Below are 20,012 nucleotides of genomic sequence, written 5' to 3'. Positions count from 1 at the left end.
CAGCACATAAGCACAAGGAGAGTTAATGATGTAAAGCTCTGTCCATTTCCCTTCAGGAGCTTAGACATGCAGGGAAGACGGAGTCAAGTTAATCCATATATGAGGATCAGGCAATTCAAAAGATGGAGAGATGACCCCCAATGGGAGAGGTTATATGGTATTAAAACTGATACACGTATTTAAAATCCAGATTTTAATTATCTCTACAATGATTATAAAGGAGAAGATTCCACATCATCTTTTGAAGATCATCATTAGATTTTATTTTTGTTTTCTTGGTTAACAAAGTGAACTTGATATTTTAGCAAATGAATGTGTGTGTGTGTGTGTGTGTGTGTGTGTGTGTGTGTGTGTGTGTATTGTCACCTGAGTATTGCTTGTATAGAACTTGTGAACTGGCACGTATCCAAATCCCAAAAGTATATATGGAAAGGATTTTTCCTGGGAGTCTTTTAAGGCTCTTTCCACAGTTTTAATATTCTGCATTCTACATTGTTCTTAAATAATTCATTATTCAGATTTTAGGAGCTCAGAAGAAATTTCCCACTGTGACCGCGTTAACATTTTCTATTGATTAGTATACGCCTTTATTGTTAAAATTATAGATTCTTAAAAATCAGCCTTCAGAAGCCTTTTTTTCTTCGATATAGTTGATCTTAGAGTGTCTTGTACCTGTAAATATTAATTGCTTTAATATATTATTAGTAACAATATTATTAGTCTTAATTCTGTGTCTTGGAAGTAGGAAAGTAGGCTGTGCAGGAGGATAGATTGTCGGGAATAAGTTTATTTTGTATTTCTCTGCCCTGGACAAAACATGGACCAGGTTTCTTTTCTTTTTTATTTGTAACATCTTCATTGGAGTATAATTGCTTTACAATGGTGTGTTAGTTTCTGCTGTACAACATAGTAAATCAGCTATACATAAACATGTATCCCCATATCTCCTCCCTCTTGCATTTCCCTCCCACCCTCCCTATCCCACCCCTCTAGGTGGTCACAAAGCACGAAGCTGATCTCCCTGTGCTATGCGGCTGCTTCCCACTAGCTAGCTATTTTACATTTGGTAGTGTATATAAGTCCATGCCACTTTCTCACTTCGTCCCAGCTTCCCCTTCCCCTTCCCCGTGCCTCAGTTTCATTCTCTACATCTGCATCTTTATTCCTGTCCTGCCCCTGGGTTCTTCAGAACCTTTTTTTTTTTAGATTCCATATATATGTGTTAGCATACGGTATTTGTTTTTCTTTCTGACTTACTTCACTCTGTATGATAGTCTCTAGGTCCATCCACCTCACTACAAATAACTCAATTTCATTTCTTTTTATGGCGGAGTAATATTCTTTTGTATATAATATGTGCCACATCTTCTTTATCCATTCATCTGTTGATGGACACTTAGGTTGCTTCCATGTCCTGGCTATTGTAAATAGAGCTGCAATGAACATTGTGGTACGTGCTTCTTTTTGAATTATGGTTTTCTCGGGGTATATGCCCAGTAGTGGGATTTCAGGGTCATATGGTAGTTCTTTTTTTAGTTTTTTGAGTAACCTCCATACTGTTCTCCATAGTAGCTGGTATCAATTTACATTCCCACCAGCAGTGCAAGAGGGTTCCCTTTTCTCCACACCCTCTCCAGCATTTACTGTTTCTGAATTTTGTGATGATGGCCATTCTGACTGGTGTGAGGTGATACCTCATTGTAGTTTTGATTTGCATTTCTCTAGTGATTAGTGATGTTGAGCATCCTTTCATGTGTTTGTTGGCAATCTGTATGTCTTCTTTGGAGAAATGTCTATTTAGGTCTTCTGCCCATTTTTGGATTGCATTGTATGTTTTTCTGATATTGAGCTGTATGAACTGCATGTATATTTTGGAGATTAATCCTTTGTCCGTTGCTTCGTTTGCAAGTATTTTCTCCCATTCTGAGGGTTGTCTTTTCATCTTATTTATGGGTTCCTTTGCTGTGCAAAAGGTTTTAAGTTTCATTAGGTCCCATCTGTTTATTTTTGTTTTTATTTCCATTTCTCTAGGAAGTGGGTCAGAAAGATCTTGCTGTGGTGTATGTCATAGAGTGTTCTGCCTATATTTTCCTCTAAGTTTTATAGTGTCTGGCCTTACATTTAGGTCTTTAATCTCTTTTGATTTTATATTTGTGTATGGTGTTAGGGAGTGTTCTAATTTCATTCTTTGACATGTAGCTGTCCAGTTTTCCCAGCACCACTTATTGAAGAGGCTGTCTTATCTCCATTGTATATTCTTGCCTCCTTTATCAAAAATAAGTTGACCATATGTGTGTGGGTTTATCTCTGGGCTTTCTATCCTGTTCCATTGATCTATATTTCTGTTTTTGTGCCAGTACCACACTGTCTTGATTACTGTAGCTTTGTAGTATAGTCTGAAGTCCGGGAGCCTGATTCCTCCAGCTCTGTTTTTCTTTCTAGGATTGCTTTGGCTATTCGGGGTCTTTTGTGTTTCCATACAAATTGTGAACTTTTTTGTTCTAGTTCTGTGAAAAATGCTATTGGTAGTTTGATAGGGATTGCATTGAATCTGTAGATTGCTTTGGGTAGTATAGTCATTTTCACAATGTTGATTCTTCCAATCCAAGAATGTGGTATATCTCTCCATCTGTTTGTATCATCTTCAATTTCTTTCATCAGTGTCTTCTAGTTTTCTGCATACAGGTCTTCTGTCTCCTTAGGTAGGTTTATTCCTAGGTGTGTTTTTCTTTTTGTTGCAGTGGTAAATGGGAGTGTTTCCTTAATTTCTCTTTCAGATTTTTCATCATTAGTGTATAGGAATGTAAGAGGTTTCTGTGCATTAATTTTATATCCTGCTACTTTACCAAATTCATTGATTAGCTCTAGTAGTTTTCTGGTAGCATCTTTAGGATTCTCTATGTATAGTATCATGTCATCTGCAAATAGTGACAGCTTTACTTCTTCTTTTCCGATTTGGATTCCTTTTATTTCCTTTTCTTCTCTGATTGCTGTGGGTAAAACTTCCAAAACTATGTTGAATAAGAGTGGTGAGAGCAGGCAACCTTGTCTTGTTCCTGATCTTAGTGGAAATGCTTTCAGTTTTTCACCATTGAGGACGATGTTGGCTGTGGGTTTGTCATATATGGCCTTTATTATGTTGAGGAAAGTTCCCTCTATGCCTACTTTCTGGAGGGTTTTTATCATACATGGGCGTTGAATTTTGTCGAAAGCTTTCTCTGCATCTATTGAGATGATCATATGGTTTTTCTCCTTCAATTTGTTAATATGATGTATCACGTTGATTGATTTGCGTATATTGAAGAATCCTTGCATTCCTGGAATAAACCCCACTTGATCATGGTGTATGATCCGTTTAATGTGCTGTTGGATTCTGTTTGCTAGTATTTTGTTGAGGATTTTTGCATCTATGTTCATCAGTGATATTGGCCTGTAGTTTTCTTTCTTTGTGACATCCTTGTCTGGTTTTGGTATCAGGGTGATGGTGGCCTCGTAGAATGAGTTTGGGAGTGTTCCTCCCTCTGCTATATTTTGGAAGAGTTTGAGAAGGATAGGTGTTAGCTCTTCTCTAAATGTTTGATAGAATTCGCCTGTGAAGCAGTCTGGTCCTGGGCTTTTGTTTGTTGGAAGATTTTTAATCACAGTTTCAATTTCAGTGCTTGTGATTGGTCTGTTCATATTTTCTATTTCTTCCTGGTTCAGTCTTTTCAGGTTGTGCCTTTGTAAGAATTTGTCCATTTCTTCCAGGTTGTCCATTTTATTGGCATAGAGTAGCTTGTAGTAATCTCTCATGATCCTTTGTATTTCTGCAGTGTCAGTTGTTACTTCTTCTTTTTCATTTCTAATTCTATTGATTTGAGTCTTCTCCCTTTTTTTCTTGATGAGTCTGGCTAATGGTTTATCAGTTTTGTTTATCTTCTCAAAGAACCAGCTTTTAGTTTTATTGATCTTTGCTATCGTTTCCTTCATTTCTTTTTCATTTATTTCTGATCTGATTTTTATGATTTCTTTCCTTCTGCTAACTTTGGGGTGTTTTTGTTCTTCTTTCTCTAATTGCTTTAGGTGCAAGGTTAGGTTGTTTATTTGAGATGTTTCCTGTTTCTTAAGGTAGGATTGTATTGCTATAAACTTCCCTCTTAGAACTGCTTTTGCTGCATCCCATAGGTTTTGGGTCCTCGTGTCTCCATTGTCATTTGTTTCTAGGTATTTTTTATTTCCTCTTTGATTTCTTCAGTGATCGCTTCGTTATTAAGTAGTGTATTGTTTAGCTTCCATGTGTTTGTATTTTTTACAGATCTTTCGTGTAATTGATATCTAGTCTCATAGCGTTGTGGTCGGAAAAGATACTTGATACAATTTCAATTTTCTTAAATTTACCAAGGCTTGATTTGTGACCCAAGATATGATCTATCCTGGAGAATGTTCCATGAGCACTAGAGAAAAATGTGTGTTCTGTTGTTTTTGGATGGAATGTCCTATAAATATCAATTAAGTCCATCTTGTTTAATGTATCATTTAAAGCTTGTGTTTCCTTATTTATTTTCATTTTGGATGATCTGTCCATTGGTGAAAGTGGGGTGTTAAAGTCCCCTACTATGATTGTGTTACTGTCGATTTCCCCTTTTATGGCTGTTAGTATTTGCCTTATGTATTGAGGTGCTCCTATGTTGGGTGCATAAATATTTACAATTGTTATGTCTTCTTCTTGGATTGATCCCTTGATCATTATGTAGTGTCCTTCTTTGTCTCTTGTAATAGTCTTTATTTTAAAGTCTATTTTGTCTGATATGAGAATTGCTACTCGAGCTTTCTTTTGGTTTCCATTTGCATGAAATATCTTTTTCCATCCCCTTAATTTCAGTCTGTATGTGTCTCTAGGTCTGAAGTGGGTCTCTTGTAGACAGCAAATATATGGGTCTTGTTTTTGTATCCATTCAGCCAATCTGTGTCTTTTGGTGGGAGCATTTAGTCCATTTACATTTAAGGTAATTATCGATATGTATGTTCCTATTCCCATTTTCTTAATTGTTTTGGGTTCGTTATTGTAGGTCTTTTCCGTCCCTCGTGTTTCTTGCCTAGATAAGTTCCTTTAGAAGTTGTTGTAGAGCTGGTTTGGTGGTGCTGAACTCTCTCAGCTTTTGCTTGTCTGTAAAGGTTTTAATTTCTCCATCAAATCTGAATGAGATCCTTGCTGGGTAGAGTAATCTTGGTTGCAGGTTTTTCTCCTTCATCACTTTAAGTATGTCCTGCCAGTGCCTTCTGGCTTGCAGAGTTTCTGCTGAAAGATCAGCTCTTAACCTTATGGGGATTCCCTTGTGTGTTATTTGTTGTTTTTCCCTTACTGCTTTTAATATATTTTCTTTGTATTTAATTTTTGATAGTTTGATTAATATGTGTCTCGGAGTGTTTCTCCTTGGATTTATCCTGTATGGGACTCTCTGTGTTTCCTGGACTTGACTATTTCCTTTCCCATTTTAGGGAAGTTTTCAACTATAATCTCTCCAAATATTTTCTCAGTCCCTTTTTTTTCCTCTTCTTATTGTGAGACCCCTATAATTCTAATGTTGGTGCATTTAATGTAGTCCCAGAAGTCTCTGAGACTGTCCTCAATTCCTTTCATTCTTTTTTCTTTATTCTGCTCTGTGGTAGTTATTTCCACTATTTTTTTTTTTTTTTTAGCGGTACGCGGGCCTCTCACTGTTGTGGCCTCTCCCGTTGCAGAGCACAGGCTCTGGACGTGCAGGCTCAGCGGCCATGGCTCACAGGCCCAGCTGCTCCACGGCATGTGGGATCTTCCCAGACCGGGGCACGAACCCGTGTCCCCTGCATAGGCAGGCGGACTGTCAACCACTGCGCCACCAGGGAAGCCCTGTTTCCACTATTTTATCTTCCAGGTCACTTATCCATTCTTCTCCCTCAGTTATTCTGCTTTTGATTCCTTCTAGAGAATTTTAAATTTCACTTATTGTGTTGTTCATCATTGTTTGTTTGCTCTGTAGTTCTTCTAGGTCCTTGTTAAAAGTTTCTTGTATTTTCTCAATTTTATTTCCAAGATTTTGGATCATCTTTACTATCATTACTCCGAATTCTTTTTCAGGTAGACTGCCTGTTTCCTCTTCATTTGTTTGGTCTGGTGCGTTTTTACCTTGCTCCTTCATCTGTTGTGTGTTTCTCTGTCTTCTCATTTTGCTTACCTTACTGTGTTTGGGGTCTCCTTTTCACAGGCTGCAAGTTCGTAGTTCTTGTTGTTTTTGGTGTCTTTCCCCAGTGGCTAAGGTTGGTTCAGTGGGTTGTGTAGGCTTCCTGGTGGAGGGGACTAGTGCCTGTGTTCTGGTGGATGAGGCTGGATCTTGTCTTTCTGGTGGGCAGGACTGTGTCTGGTGGCGTGTTTTGGGGTGTCTTGGAACTTATTTTGATTTTACGTGGCCTCTCTGCTAATGGATGGGGTTGTGTTCCTGGCTTGCTAGTTGTTTGGCATAGGGTGTCTAGCACTGGGGCTTGCTGGTCGTTGAGTGGAGCTGGGTCTTAGCGTTGAGATGGAGAACTCTGGGCGAGCTCTCGCCGATTGATATTATGTGGGGCTGGGAGATCTTTGGTGGACCTATGTCCTGAACTCGGCTCTCCCACCTCAGAGGCTCAGGCCTGACACCCCGCTGGAGCATGAAGACCCTGTCAGCCACATGGCTTTTGGGAAGTCTGAGGTCTTCTGCCAGAATTCAGTAGGTGTTTTTCAGGAGCTTTTCCTTGTGTAGATGTATTTTTGATGTATTTATGGGGAGGAAGATGATCTCCACGTCTTACTCCTCCGCCATCTGGAAGCCATGTCCCCTAGTCTTCATGGACCAAGTTTCTCTTAATAAATTTAATGGTTTTCTGAACTGTATGTTCTCGTGCTGCCTTCGCCTGGTTCTGCCTCCAGAGAGATCTTCCCTTAGTATCAAAAGTCTCTCTTAATCCTGCTCATTTCCATGGGGTGAGGGAAGGTAGTGATTTAACTAATTGACTCTGAGAGGCGAGTGAGTTCACTTTCTCACCTTGATGTATCAGTATTTGATGATATTGATGACCCAGACAAATTTCTGAATGGGGAAAATTCAGGCAACATAACAATAATAAACAGCCTGGGGTTGTGAAGTTCTTTTTCTCTGTATTTGATCCTTTTTTGAAAATCGAGGCAGTGAATCACTTATATAATGAAGAATGAAAATGAGGGGAGAGAAAAGAGTCTAGGATCTATGACTGGTCCTGGACGATTGATAACACCCATCACCCTGGGATATGTCGAAGGAAGAACAGCTACAGGGTGGACCGTGGCACATCAGCCGAAATGTCTTGGGGGCGTTCATGATAGGTGTCCGTTAGGTGGTTGGGTTTATCAAGTTGCACCTCAGGTGGGAGGTCTTAGCAAGGGACATTGAGCTAGGACCCTTCAGTAAAGGATGACTTCATGGGCTATGGTGAAATCACCTTTGAGGCAATGACAGCCCACTTAAGGAGCAACCGTAGCAAAGAGTCTCCAAGAGGTAGAGAGCCAGGAAGATGGGGCCAATGTTTGCTCACTGATCTGCCTGTTCTCACCTTCCTTGGCACTCTCAGCTGCTTTGGGTTTACTGATGACACCCTTAAAGAGAACATATTAGTCAATGACTGTAGCTGTTGTGAAATGCTCTTTTAATGTAACCACATAAGAAATCATTTGCTTGTATCGTTTTGTGACTGCATGATTGTGAAAACATGTCATTAGCAATGTCAGTCTGTCTTAAGTTTTAAATGGCTGTAATGCGTAACCTGGATCTTTATGTCTACAAGGTGCTTTAAAGCCTGTTTCGTTGTTCTCAGCTAGAACTGAGGCAAAATGAGTGCAAGTGGGAAGCGTAGCATAGCTAGATCTTAGCACGAGCTGTTGTGTGCAGAATGTCCTTTCACGCGCCCTACGAACCCGTCCACTCCAAGTAAGATCTCTACTTAGCTAGCTGCAGCCATCGCCGGGGCTGGGCAGTCACCTGGGACTGAAATAGGACTGGGAGAGAAGTGAAACACAGGGAGAAATACAAGCTTGCTGGGGAGATGGTGGGATCAGCATGTGACTGGTTCGAGCCTCGAAGGAATCCAGTATTGGGGTGTATAGGTGGGTCAGGACCTGACCTTAAAAGATTTTGGGGGCCCAAGTTGAAGATAACTAGTTTGAATTCAGTGAAATACTTAAGCATTGTTGTTCTGCATTTTGTTTTCACTGAGCTAAAACCCCATTTTTGAAAGAAGAGTTAAAAGTTTCAAATCAGATCCTCCAAACTTAATTAGATCTGTTTTATCAGAGCATCCTATTTATGGAAATATCTGCGCAACAGTCACTCTCATGTTATATGATTTTTAATTCCCGATGGCTCTTAAATCATTTTAGCCTTGTATCATGTTCATTTCTCTATGTCTACATTTTGTGTTGGGTTGTGAGCTCCCTAAGGGCGGAGACAGTATTTGTGTATCTTCGCATCTCTGGTGGGCGGCCCCTGAGCACTAGATATTTGTTGATAAGCCCGTCAGTGACAGAGGGGGATGACACGGAAGGTGGGTGTGTGGCACGGCAGTGGCCGGGACCTGAGCATCCCCGAGGCCGCTGTGTGCCCTTCGTGTCAAGGTGTGAATTCTCCTACTGAGACCGTGTAAGTGGTGGCTGGTACGCTTAGTCCTTCTTCAAAGTATCAACAAAGTCAGACATCAGGCAGACTATTTGGGGAGGAAAGAATGAGCGTAGGGAGCACAACGTAAAGTCGTAGCAGTGATGAATCAAACATTTCACACTGCATTGTTGGCTACTTAGGGTTTCTACACCGTTTAGCATCTGACGAGACTGGATTTCACGTGATGAATATCTTCTTTTTGGTTTGTGTGTCTTCATGACGAGAGGTTGGTCTCAGGTGGAAGTCTGTGGGGAGTAAAATCACCGCCTGTCATTTGTAGATTGTAACCTGAAACTTTGTACCGAAGACTGTTGGCTGGAGTAACTCAGACTCACCCCAAAGCTAAGGTTACTTATTTCCTCTAATACAGAACTGCCTTCTCTGAGAAGCTGGGCTTTGGTCAGTATGTAAAAACCTAAGAATTGGAGTTTGAATAGTGCATGAGGTATAGGCATCATTTTGCATCATCACGGGATGCATGGGATTCTGTCGAACTGGTACATTTTCATGGGACAGGCACAGTTGTTTCTGACCCTTGAGTTAGTGAATTGCTTGGGATATTGGAGTGGAATAAACTGAATGTTCTAACTAGATCTCAACAAGCAAGGAGTATGCAATGTTTATTTTAAAAGGCTATACTTTCTTATTACCACAATGCATAAGTAAATTAATTAAAAGTTTTTTCTTCAGCTTAAGTTGCGTTAGTATTCAGTCCATGTAGAGTGCTAACTAATCTTCAACCCACTTGGGTTTTAGGTGTTAAAAGAGGACCAGCAAGGCATGATGTTTTGGATGGCTCATGGGAAGCTTCAAGGATCTCGTCAGACCTCATGAGGAACCAAGGAAGAGAGAGAAAGGCCAGAAGGTTGGTGTGTGAAAATATTGTTTGAAACTTTCCGATGCTGAGGCATCATGATCTGCTCTGGGTTAATGAAACATAAACTCCTCTGCCCAGCTTGTATTTGATTTTTAAAAATTAATTATGGGTGGATGTTGGGAAACTCTTGACAATAAAACCAAGAACGTTGGTCACATTCAGGGCAGAGAGTTACTGTTGGTGGAAGAGGCCTCCTCTTGCCCCTTTGCCAGCGCATTTCTCGCTTGTAAAAATGCCGCCAGCTTCCCTCGAGCAGGGAAGGTTGGTCATGCCAGCAACTGCTGTTGTTCTGTAGTCTGAATAAACAGTCACTAGGTAGGAGGTGAAGAACCCAACCATCTTCCATTTGTGAGCTAATCATGGTTTGACCCGAAGCCATCGGAGGGAAAGGTTTTTGTACTGAGGCTCGGGCACCCACTTCTCCGTGGCTGCAGCCTCGGAACCCGGCTCTTTCTCTGAGGCTGTGTGGCGCTCTCATTGCCCTGGAGGCTTACTCGGATAATGTGGGGAGGGCTTTGCATTTGTTGATTCTTCAGCATCTACCCTCATTGCTGAACTTTTGAATTAGCCACTCATTATCTTGGTACAGCTTTTGTACCTGCCCCGTGGGTGACCCCGGTAGAGAGCTGGTGCCCTGCGGCTGCATTTAGGTTTTGCTGCCCTGTGTTCCAGTCTCCTTCCTAGTTGCAGCATGGCCACTTAATGTTTTTCCTTTGGAAAAATTAAGAAAAAACCTGTTTGGCATTCATTCCACTGATACTTATGAAGTGTGCGGTGCTATCTATGTCCTGCTCCTCCAGATGCGTTCCGTCAGTGCTGAAGGGAGTGATCACTGCTGGTTCGGTGTGAAAGAATCGCCTGGAGGACTTTTTTTTCCCAAACTCCTAATGTGCTTCTCACCACCCCCTCTTCCCCTTTGGTAAACATAAGCGTGTTTTCTACGTCTGTGAGTCTGCATTTTGTAAATAAATTCATTTGTGTCATGTTTTAGATTCCACATATAAGCGGTATCGTATGATATTTGTCTGTCTCTGTCTGACTTCATTTAGTATGACAATCTCTAGGTCCATCTGTGTTGCTGCAAATGGCATTACTTCATTCTTTTTTATGGCTGAGTAATATTCCATTATATATATGTACCGCATCTTCTTTATCCATTCATCTATTGATGGACATTCAGGTTGCTTCCACGTCTTGGCTATTGTAAATAGTGCTGCTATGAACATTGGGGTGCATGCATCTTTTCGAATTAGAGTTTTCTCTGGATATATGCCCAGGAATGGTAACTCTATTTTTAGTTTTTGAGGAACCTCCATACTGTTTTCCATAATAACTGCACCAGTTTACATTCCTACCAACGGTATAGGAGGGTTCCCTTTACTCCACACCCTCTCCGGCATTTATTACTTGTGGACTTTTTGATAATGGCCATTCTGACCAGTATGAGGCGATACCTCATTGTAGTTTTGATCTGCATTCTCTAATAACTAGCGATGTTGCGCATCTTTTCGTGTGCCTGTTGGCCGTCTGTGTGTCTTCTTTGGAGAAATGTGTATTTAGGTCTTCTGCCCCTGGAGGACTTTTTAAATGTGCAGATTCTCTGGTCCTACTTGAGACCCTCTGAGTTGGCATTTCCCAGGTGATGTTTACATCACAGCAATGAGCTGTGAAAGCCCCACATGGAGTAGAATCTCCTTCTTCACAAGAAAGAAACCGGTACTCAGGGCAGAAAATTCACCGTGGGTACCACATCTCCCTCAGGGCAGAACCTGGATCTACTGTCTTCCATGTGGCCTTCTTCCTAATCCATTTCTTATCCCCATTCACTGCACAGCCTTTTCTCTGATGTATCGAGAACTCGCCACGCCTGAGGGCAGTGGCCCCCAGCGTTGCCCCACATTGCAATCACCTGGGGATCTGAATTTTGTTAAGATTCCTGGCTCACACCCCCAGACAGCCTGATGTCATTACTATGGGGTGCCTCTTGGGCACTAGGATTTTTTAAAACTCCTGAGCTAATTCTAACATGAAGCAAAGTTTGGAAACCACTTTTGTGCCTTAGGGACTTTGTCTAGCATAGTTCAAACAAGTAATTTATCCTGGAAGAAGTTCTGTTTGTTTCTAAACACGTCTCATATAAACTGATTTTATTGTTTAGACTTGTAAAAAACAAAGACAAAAATTTAAAATCCTGATTTGTTTGCTTATGGGATAAGCGTTTTTAAATTTAGATACCAATATAGAGATGAATGGTCATGGTCTATCATTGCACAGGTTAAAACAAAGGACAATAGAAATTTCTTAAAATGCAATTTAAAAGTTTAAAGATACAGCTTCCTGGCAGTTTGAGATCTTGGAGTATGGGTGTGGGGAGTGGAGTTTATATTGTTATGTTATAGCAAGTCAGCAAAAACACTAAGTTTAGTTGACTGGTATTAAAAGTCTACCATGGAGCTGCACAAGGATTGTGAATTGGTGAATTAAATACAGGTCTCTGATCTGTAACTTACAAATATAATGTTAGTCTTGAGGGTTATGATAGTATCCAGTCATTCCCTTTTTTCCCTACCAAAACTGAGGTCTTACCTGCTTGCTTTTGTTCCTTATTAGGTTTCAAGACAACCTGTGTTAAACTGAAATTTCAGACTTTTTAACATAGTCACGTTTTTATGTATAAGTATATATAAGGGATTAGATTCCATCGAGCACAACAATTGTTGACATTTCCTAAAAAATATCTTGTAATTGGATTTTAATGTTGAGTAAAGCAACTTTACAGGAAATATCTTTCATCAGCTAATAATTAAAGCACGTGCCTCTACTGAAATGGAGAACTGTTGGGTCTAGAGTATAGGATTGCATTTTTACATTTTCACATGGGGGCTAGCGTCCATGCTGTTTCCGTCAATATGAAAACTTTTTGAAGCGGATGTGTCCCAGGACCCTAGTGATCTTTTTAATCTTAAACTTGACGTAGCACCTACGGGTAATGTCCCTTCTGGGCAGCCCTGCAGAGCAGGCCTGTGAAGCTGTGAATCCTAAGTTCTGTGCTGTGTAACAGTGCAGTGTGGAAAGTGGGCAGCCTGTGGGTAGGGACCACAGCCTGGGTAGGAGGTGTGGCCTGGGAAGGATGCTGGTGCATCCAAAAAGATGCTGAAATCAGCCCCAGCAGGTTCTGAGTGAACTCTTCTCATTCTTGGTTTTCTGTAGTTTTGCTGCAACTCTCCCTGAGTGTTGCTTTTGTCACCAGCCTGCTGCAGGTCGCAGGTCTTTGGGTCTTCCATCTGCTTTGGAGAAGTCTCATTTCTCTTTCTTCCACTTCTGGAAATTCACTCACATGTGTTACCTGAGCCTTATGTATCCCATGCCTCGTGATTTTTCTATATTTCTATATTTCTCTCCTTTTTTATCTCCTTATTTCATTCTGGGTATTTTCTACTGATTTCCCTTTCACCTCTCCCTCTTTATATTATAGGTGTACTCTTATGATAAACCTATATATTGCATTTGAGAACTTCATTATTGTATTTTTCAGTTTTTGTTATTCTATTTGGATTTTTAAAAATTTCTAGCTTTCTGCCAAAATTATTAATTTTGTCTTTTATTTCTTTATGCATAATTAGCATATTTATTTTGAAATCTAAACCGGGTGACTGTTTTCTGGCTCCCTTAGTTTCTGTCTTTATTATCTGTTGTTTCTCTTTGTTTTCTGTCGTACGTTCCTCTAATATGTTTTATTATTTTGGGCATGTCTTCCTACCAGGAGTTGAGATGATCTGAGGCTGAGCCTCTCTCTCTGTGAGGCCAGCTCTCCCCTTGCTCACCTGAGGGTTTCTCTTCCTCCTGTGATTCACTGTCCTATCAGCTCAGCAGTGTCTCCGAATCGTGGGTTTGTGTCCGTCCAGCTTTACTAACTGTTCACGATGGGGAGGTTGTTCCGAACTACTTAGTCGATCCTTCCTGGAAATAATGGGTGAATTTTAATGGCCATTAAAACAGTTTTTTTCCCTCTAATTAGAGATGGGATAAATCCTTCTCTGAGAAAAGAACAATGAGAGACCAAGTCAGCAGAATTTTTCAGATGAACGTGCAAGTCATTGGTTGCAAAAGACACACTAACCATCTCTTAAAGAGGGAAAACAGATATAATTCAATAAAGAATTACAAAATCTCAGAGCTATAATTTCCATTAGTGATTATTTGGTTTAGTACCCACTTTTAGTGGGAAGAGTCATTTTGTACATCAGTGGGAAACTATCTTTTTTAGACTTATTACTTTTTTTTTTTTTTTTTGCGGTACGCGGGCCTCTCACTGTTGTGGCCTCTCCCGTTGCGGAGCACAGGCTCCGGATGTGCAGGCTCAGCGGCCAGGGCTCACGGGCCCAGCCGCTCCGCGGCATGTGGGATCCTCCCGGACCGGGGCACAAACCCGCGTCCCCTGCATCGGCAGGCGGACTCTCAACCACTGCGCCACCAGGGAAGCCCAAGACTTATTACTTTTAACATATGCTTATAAATTCATTGAACCTTTTATATTTTGAGACTCCAGTTAAGCAATATCATCACCTCCATAATCTTAGCTTACAACACACGGGTCATTGACAAGGAAATCTATTTCTGCCATCTTTTCACAGGGAGAAATATAAAATGTTGACAGATCGTAGCCTGTCTTGTTAGTTGCTTGTTTAATATTGTCAGACATAGAACCTGAAGAAGATAAATATAACATTAATGCTAGTGATATGGTGAATACATATGAAAATGTGGGGTTTTTCCTCCAAAGTGTTTATTCTACTACTTCTGTTATTCTTGTTATTTTTGTTCAAATATTATTATCCTTAACAAAATTTTTCTTTTTTAAAAAAATTAATTAATTAATTAATTTTTGGCTGCATTGGGTCTTGTTGCTGCGCGTGGGCTTTCTCTAGTTGCGGCGAGCGGGGGCTGCTCTTCATTGCGGTGCACGGGCTTCTCACTGCAGTGGCTTCTCTTGCTGTGGAGCGCGGGCTCTAGGCGCACAGGCTTCAGCAGTTGTGGCTCGTGGGCTCAGTAGTTGTGGCACATGAGCTCAGTAGTTGTGGCTTGTGGGCTCTAGAGCGCAGGCTCAGTAGTGTGGCGCACGGGCTTAGTTGCTCCGCGGCATGTGGGATCTTCCCGGACCAGGGCTCGAACCCATGTCCCCTGCATTGGCAGGCAGGTTCTTAACCACTGCGCCACCAGGGAAGCCCCCCAGTTTTTCTTTTAAGGTAAGTCATCCACTGGACAAGAAAACCCAGCTTTCCTTAGTGGCTGTGGTTTTAAATCTTGCTTTGGGGCCCTCTCTGCCTAGCAGGATTGCCCGTCAGAGGGTGAACTCTGGGTCAGAGCACAGGAAGTGTCCAGGTAGTTCTCACAAGCTTGGAGGCTTAGACAGACATGAAGGGCCAAATACTTCAAATTGTACAAGTACACTTATTTTGACTGTGGTTTAAAAAAAAAAAAAAAAAAAGACACTACACGCTAGATCAAGTGCTTAAATGTCCAAGTTTCTTAAACAGAGCAGAAAGCAAATGAATAACGGTTTACATATGTTCCAAAAATTGCTTGTTCTCACATTTTTACTAGGATATGAGCCCTCTAGGACACGAGCTTTAATCTTTTAATACTCATCGTAATACAGTATGACACACAAAATTGGTGTTTAGTAAATATTTGCTGAGTGAATAAAGGCTGCACGAATTTCCCTTCTGCTTTTTGAGTTTATATCTTACACCATTTCTGGTGCTTCTAACCATCACACAGTGATGTTGTAATCATCATAGTATACCTCATTTCTTTTTGAATATTCTTCCTAAACGTGTGAAATGGCCTCGTATTAGTGAAAGAAGGAAGGTTTCCATTGCAGGACATCGTTGCCACAAGCGTTGATTCCTGAGCCAGACTCCACTGTGTGGTGGTTCTGTCACACTGAACAAGTAGATTAGTATTTCTATGCCTCTGCTTCCCTTTATATTAAACAGGCATAATAATAGCGTTATCAAAGGGTTTGTGCTAATTAAATGAGTCGAAACCTGCAAAGAGCTGAGGATGGTAGATCCCTGATATTCATGGGCACTCAACAAAAGTTAGCTCTGTTTTCCAGCACAAATGTGGGTGAAGATGACATCCACATATGGACTCAAAGCAGACTGGGGGGGTCACTCTGCCACCCGCTTCCCTCGCCCCCCCAGAGACTGGCACGTGTCTGTAATGAAAATGGCCCTCAAGGTTCCAGTATGGCCCAAACTATGTCTCTTCCTGGATTCATTGACCACAGTCATGCCTGGGCCAGAACGGCACCTCAGGGCATGGGGGGAGGGAGAGCTGGGGTGCATTTTCGAGAAGCCCCCACATGGTTCAGACGTGACGATCATCCCCCCAGGTGAGAGCCTGTGTTGCAGGGTTAGACGGAGCCTCGTCTCTTCAGGTCTCTAGCGTGAAATCAACCCCCGTCGCCTTACCCGGAGGCAGGCGGTGTGCGTTTCCCGGTCCCGGATCCCTGCTCTGGTGATTTGCTTCCCTCTCTCTTCTCATACCATTACAACTGCCTGAAAATACCCGGGCTCTCCTAGGAGACCTGCGTGAGGTGTACGTAACGTGCTCACTGTCGCTGCTCATCGTGGCCGTTCCTCAAGCACCGAGACCTCTTCCAGAAAGAGCTTTCCATCTCGCCATCGCGCGGAGGTGCTGCAGAGAACTCCCAGCGAGCCCTTGTTCGGAGGGCAGTAGGTTTGGAATCACAGCTTGTCCGGGTCGGGCTTCTCCGAAGAAGGAAGCTTGCAGCCGAGAGAAGGCAGAAGGGAGGCCACAGGGGCATGAGAAGATACGCTGGGCCGTGGGGCGGCCGTGGGGGCTCGAGCGCAGGTCCAGCCTGGGTGGGTGGGCTGTCCGGGGCAGGGGCCAGGAGGGCTGGGGAGACGGAAGCCTCCGGAATAAAGAAGTCGGGTGTCTGAGCCACGTTTCGTGTTCTTTTCCCCGGTGTCTCCTCTCCTCGGAAAGGTCCCTGAATGAGCCCTTCACAGCCCTGCTGGAGACTCCGCTGTTTCGTGAGTGTGCTTTACAGTCTGCAGTAATTCCAGGACTTGTCTCTTTGCCATGAGATAGTGTGCTTGGCTGCAAGCGTATAATCTGGTGGGCCGCTTTGTTTTTAAGTTTAACTTTCAAGTTCAAATAGCAGTGACTCATCCACATGACAGGTGATATTTATTTTGTTTCTTGACAGTTCCGCGAGCATGTTGTTACTACTCAGGGGAATTGGCACACTTCCTGGAGGATGACACCCTCTGTAACTTCCACGTAAATAACTCCATTGTTCAGACACCTCCTGCCCTCCACGGATGGGGCCTGTCTCCTGGGGGGGGCCTTTGAAGACAGATAATTAGAGAGATGAGCTGGCAGAGACTGCAGGCACCCTAGATTTCGAGCACGGGTGTTTCAAGGATCCGCCATCCCTTCGATGAACCGTTTCTGGCAGAGCGCGCCCAGAGCTGGCACTGGGGGCGCGGGAGTGTGTTGGTTATGCCAGGTGTCGCGCCCGCCCCCAGATGTGGCTCCGAAGCCCTGGGAACCCGCGGCCTCTCGGTGGTGTAGCAACTGCTTTTGGCTTTGTTAGCGTGTTGTTTTTTTCTTGTTGTGTATGAGAAGAAAATATTTATAGAGAAAACATTCAAAGAGCATCTTCAAGCGGCAGCACCTTTTCTTTACTGTATTTTCCGCGCCCCGTGGCTGCCGTTGTGCATGTTCTAAGGTGTGTGCTTCAGAAACCCTCAGGTGTGTCCCGTACGGGAGGTGCTTGGTGTGAGAGCCGCTGGGCTGGCGCTGAGGCCATTCACCTGAGCGCCCGCAGTCATCTTGGGCCACGTCAAGGTAGGGGCCAGGGTAGAGCCCCCCACCCCCTGCGGAGGTCACGAGGCCGAGAGAGGAAACTGCCAGAAATCCTGTTACCATCTTACGGTGGGCATTGGGCAGGCTGGGCCAATTTGAGAGGCACCTTCCAAATGTGAACAGTCACAGCTGCCGGTTCCTAAGGTCTAGCTTGCTAAGTAGGACCTTTGGGGGATGTTAGCCAAGCGATAGTAAACCACAGTAACCTAGCTTAGAAATGTCAAATTCATCTCTGTAAAATATGCAAAACCTATGGGGGCTTCCCTGGAGGTCCAGCGGTTAAGACTTCGCCTTCCAATGCAGGGGGTGCCGGTCCCATTCCCGGTCGGGGAGCTGAGATCCCACCTGCCTGGCGGCCAAAAACCCGAAAACATACAACGGGAGCGACATTGTAACAAAGTCAATAAAGACTTCAAAATGGGTCCACGTCCAAAATAATCTTTAAAAAACATAAGCAAAACAATAACTTGCCGAAGTAGCAAGCGTGAAACTTTAAAAAACCCATCAGAACGGCTTCTTTGGGAGTAAAGGAACTGAAGAGAAGGAAGAGAAAGACACGGGTGCAGCCCCGGGTCCACCTCGGCCCCTGCCGCCCTCCCGGTGTAAATACTCATTCTTCACCGACAGCCGCGGCGCGGGCCGTTCCTGCCTGCGAGTCGATTCCAGGTCCCCGGCTCACACCGGCTCTCTTCTCAGACCGCCCGTCCACGCTAACCGTGGTCGCTCTGCTTCTCTTAGCAGCAGCTGGTTTGGGAATATGACTCACTTCGGCCCAATGAGATGCGAAGGGAAGTCTTGCTGGGAGGTTTCTGGAAAAAAGCCTCCTCTCACTTGAGCCAGCCCTGGGAAGAAAGCCCTCCGAGCTTTGTTATGGCTGGACGCGCCCGGGGGAAGGAACCGCGCAGCCCGAGGACCGCGCCAAAGAGCGGGCCCCGGGGAGGAGGCAGGAGGGGGCCCTCCGATCTCACGGCTTCTTCCCACTGACGTCAGAGGGATGTTGCGACAAGGGACCCAGCGCTGCGTCTGTGATGTTGCTAGGCTACGCCAGGACGCACACATACGGAGACGCAGTGCTGCACCCATGTGTCCACAGAGCTGGAGCTCACTTTAAACGTGGGTGGTTTTCCCAAGCAGGCTTTTCATGTCTGCTCTGGAGGAGCGGCGCTGGCCTCTCCAATCACAAGATATTTATTACTTCTTTCCTTAAGTCTCTTCAACTCTCTCGACTCGGGTTCAAAGTTATTGCTTTCCAAATAATACTTAAGAATATGAATTATTGGATATTAGCAGTTAAAAAAAGAAATAAAAACAGCAGTATTCAGATGGAAAGGAGTTAAATGGAAGAATGACAGATGAAACCACAACTCAAAATCAATGAGGCATTATTATAGACTGTTAGAAAATAAAATAGGACGCATTTCAAATAGATTTTGTCACATGCTTTTGTGGCTTTTGGATATGAGTTCAGATTTAGTTCATCTGTCAGTGGTGAGTCGGTGTAGCGTACAATGGCTGTGAAACGGGGCAGCCTGGCCTGGAGGGGTCCTTACTCTGGTCTTCATCATCAGTGACTTTAGTTTCAAAAACTGCCCCTTCTGAACTTATGCTATCTTATTTTTCTGCAGAAACGTCTTCTGCTCTTCACTTCTGAATAAATTCACGAGTTAAAATCCAATTCTGTTCATTTTAAAAAAGGCTCTGAAATCTTTCTCAGCGTTGATCAGATTGCAGCTTTTTTCTTTGCTTCTGGTATTTTTTACCGTGTCCCTCCAGCTCCTCGGGTGAAGTTTGAACACAAAGGTGGGGCAAAAGATGGGAAACTAGGAATCAAAAACTGCGGAGGAGGGTGCGGCTGTGGTGGGAGCCCAAAGCACCAGGGCCGGAGGGGAGAAGGGTGTGTCTTTTTGTCTTTTCTTTCTTTCTTTTTCTTTCTTTCTTTCTTTTTCTTTCCTTCTTTCCTTTCTTTTTTCCTCTTCTTTTCTTTCTTTCTTTCCTTTTTCTTTCTTTCTTTCTTTCTTTCTTTCTTTCTTTCTATTTTTATATTGGAGCATAGTTCATTAGCAGTGTTATGTTAGTTTCAGGTGTACAGCAAAGTGTGTCTTTGTCTCAAAGTAAAAGGTCTAGCCTGGACATCCCATGAAATTGCATATTTTCCCCCAAATCTACCCCTCTTGTTTCCTAAGGGCCAGACTTGGTGAGTTTGGGGTATATTGAGAGTATATGGTGAAGGAACTTATGCCCTTCACCGGACCTGAACAATGAGAGCAAGTTTCTTTCAAAGGCCACATGGCAGGGGTCGATCCCTGAAGCCAGTCCTTGTCTGCCTACTGGTGACGGGCAGGGGATGAGAGCCAGGCTCAGGCCAGCCATCTGCCCCTGCCCTCCTGGACACTCTGTATGTCCCTTCTCCCTCCACGCGCCCCATGGACTCAGATTCGCACGTCATTCGGCGGGTTGTCATTTGTTCAGGTAGGGGGTCCCAGGGTGAGCCTGTGTGAGCCCCTTGGAGCTGCCCTCTCCCCAGCCCCTTTCCCCTTCATGCTCTTCCTTCCCTT

General features: G+C 43.3%; 1 protein-coding gene and 1 long non-coding RNA gene across 2 annotated transcripts in view; one reads left to right on the top strand and one right to left on the bottom strand.

The window, feature by feature from the left end:
* MCPH1 (microcephalin 1) overlaps positions 1-20,012 on the top strand; it is a 229,828-nt gene that overhangs the window by 39,908 nt on the left and 169,908 nt on the right. Inside the window, 2 exon segments of the mRNA XM_073798651.1 lie at positions 9,435-9,482; positions 9,485-9,543. Of these exon segments, the coding sequence (XP_073654752.1) occupies positions 9,435-9,482; positions 9,485-9,543 (107 nt within the window).
* LOC141277501 (uncharacterized) lies at positions 8,718-18,256 on the bottom strand. Its single transcript, XR_012328988.1, has 3 exons — positions 18,224-18,256; positions 13,380-13,515; positions 8,718-8,923 (listed from the first exon to the last, which is right to left on the bottom strand). It is a non-coding gene; the product is annotated as an uncharacterized lncRNA (long non-coding RNA).

Source organism: Tursiops truncatus, chromosome 21 (assembly GCF_011762595.2).
Source record: "Tursiops truncatus isolate mTurTru1 chromosome 21, mTurTru1.mat.Y, whole genome shotgun sequence".
NCBI lineage: Eukaryota > Metazoa > Chordata > Mammalia > Artiodactyla > Delphinidae > Tursiops > Tursiops truncatus.
Note: the sequence above shows the minus strand (reverse complement) of the source record. Positions and strands in the feature narration are given on the sequence as shown.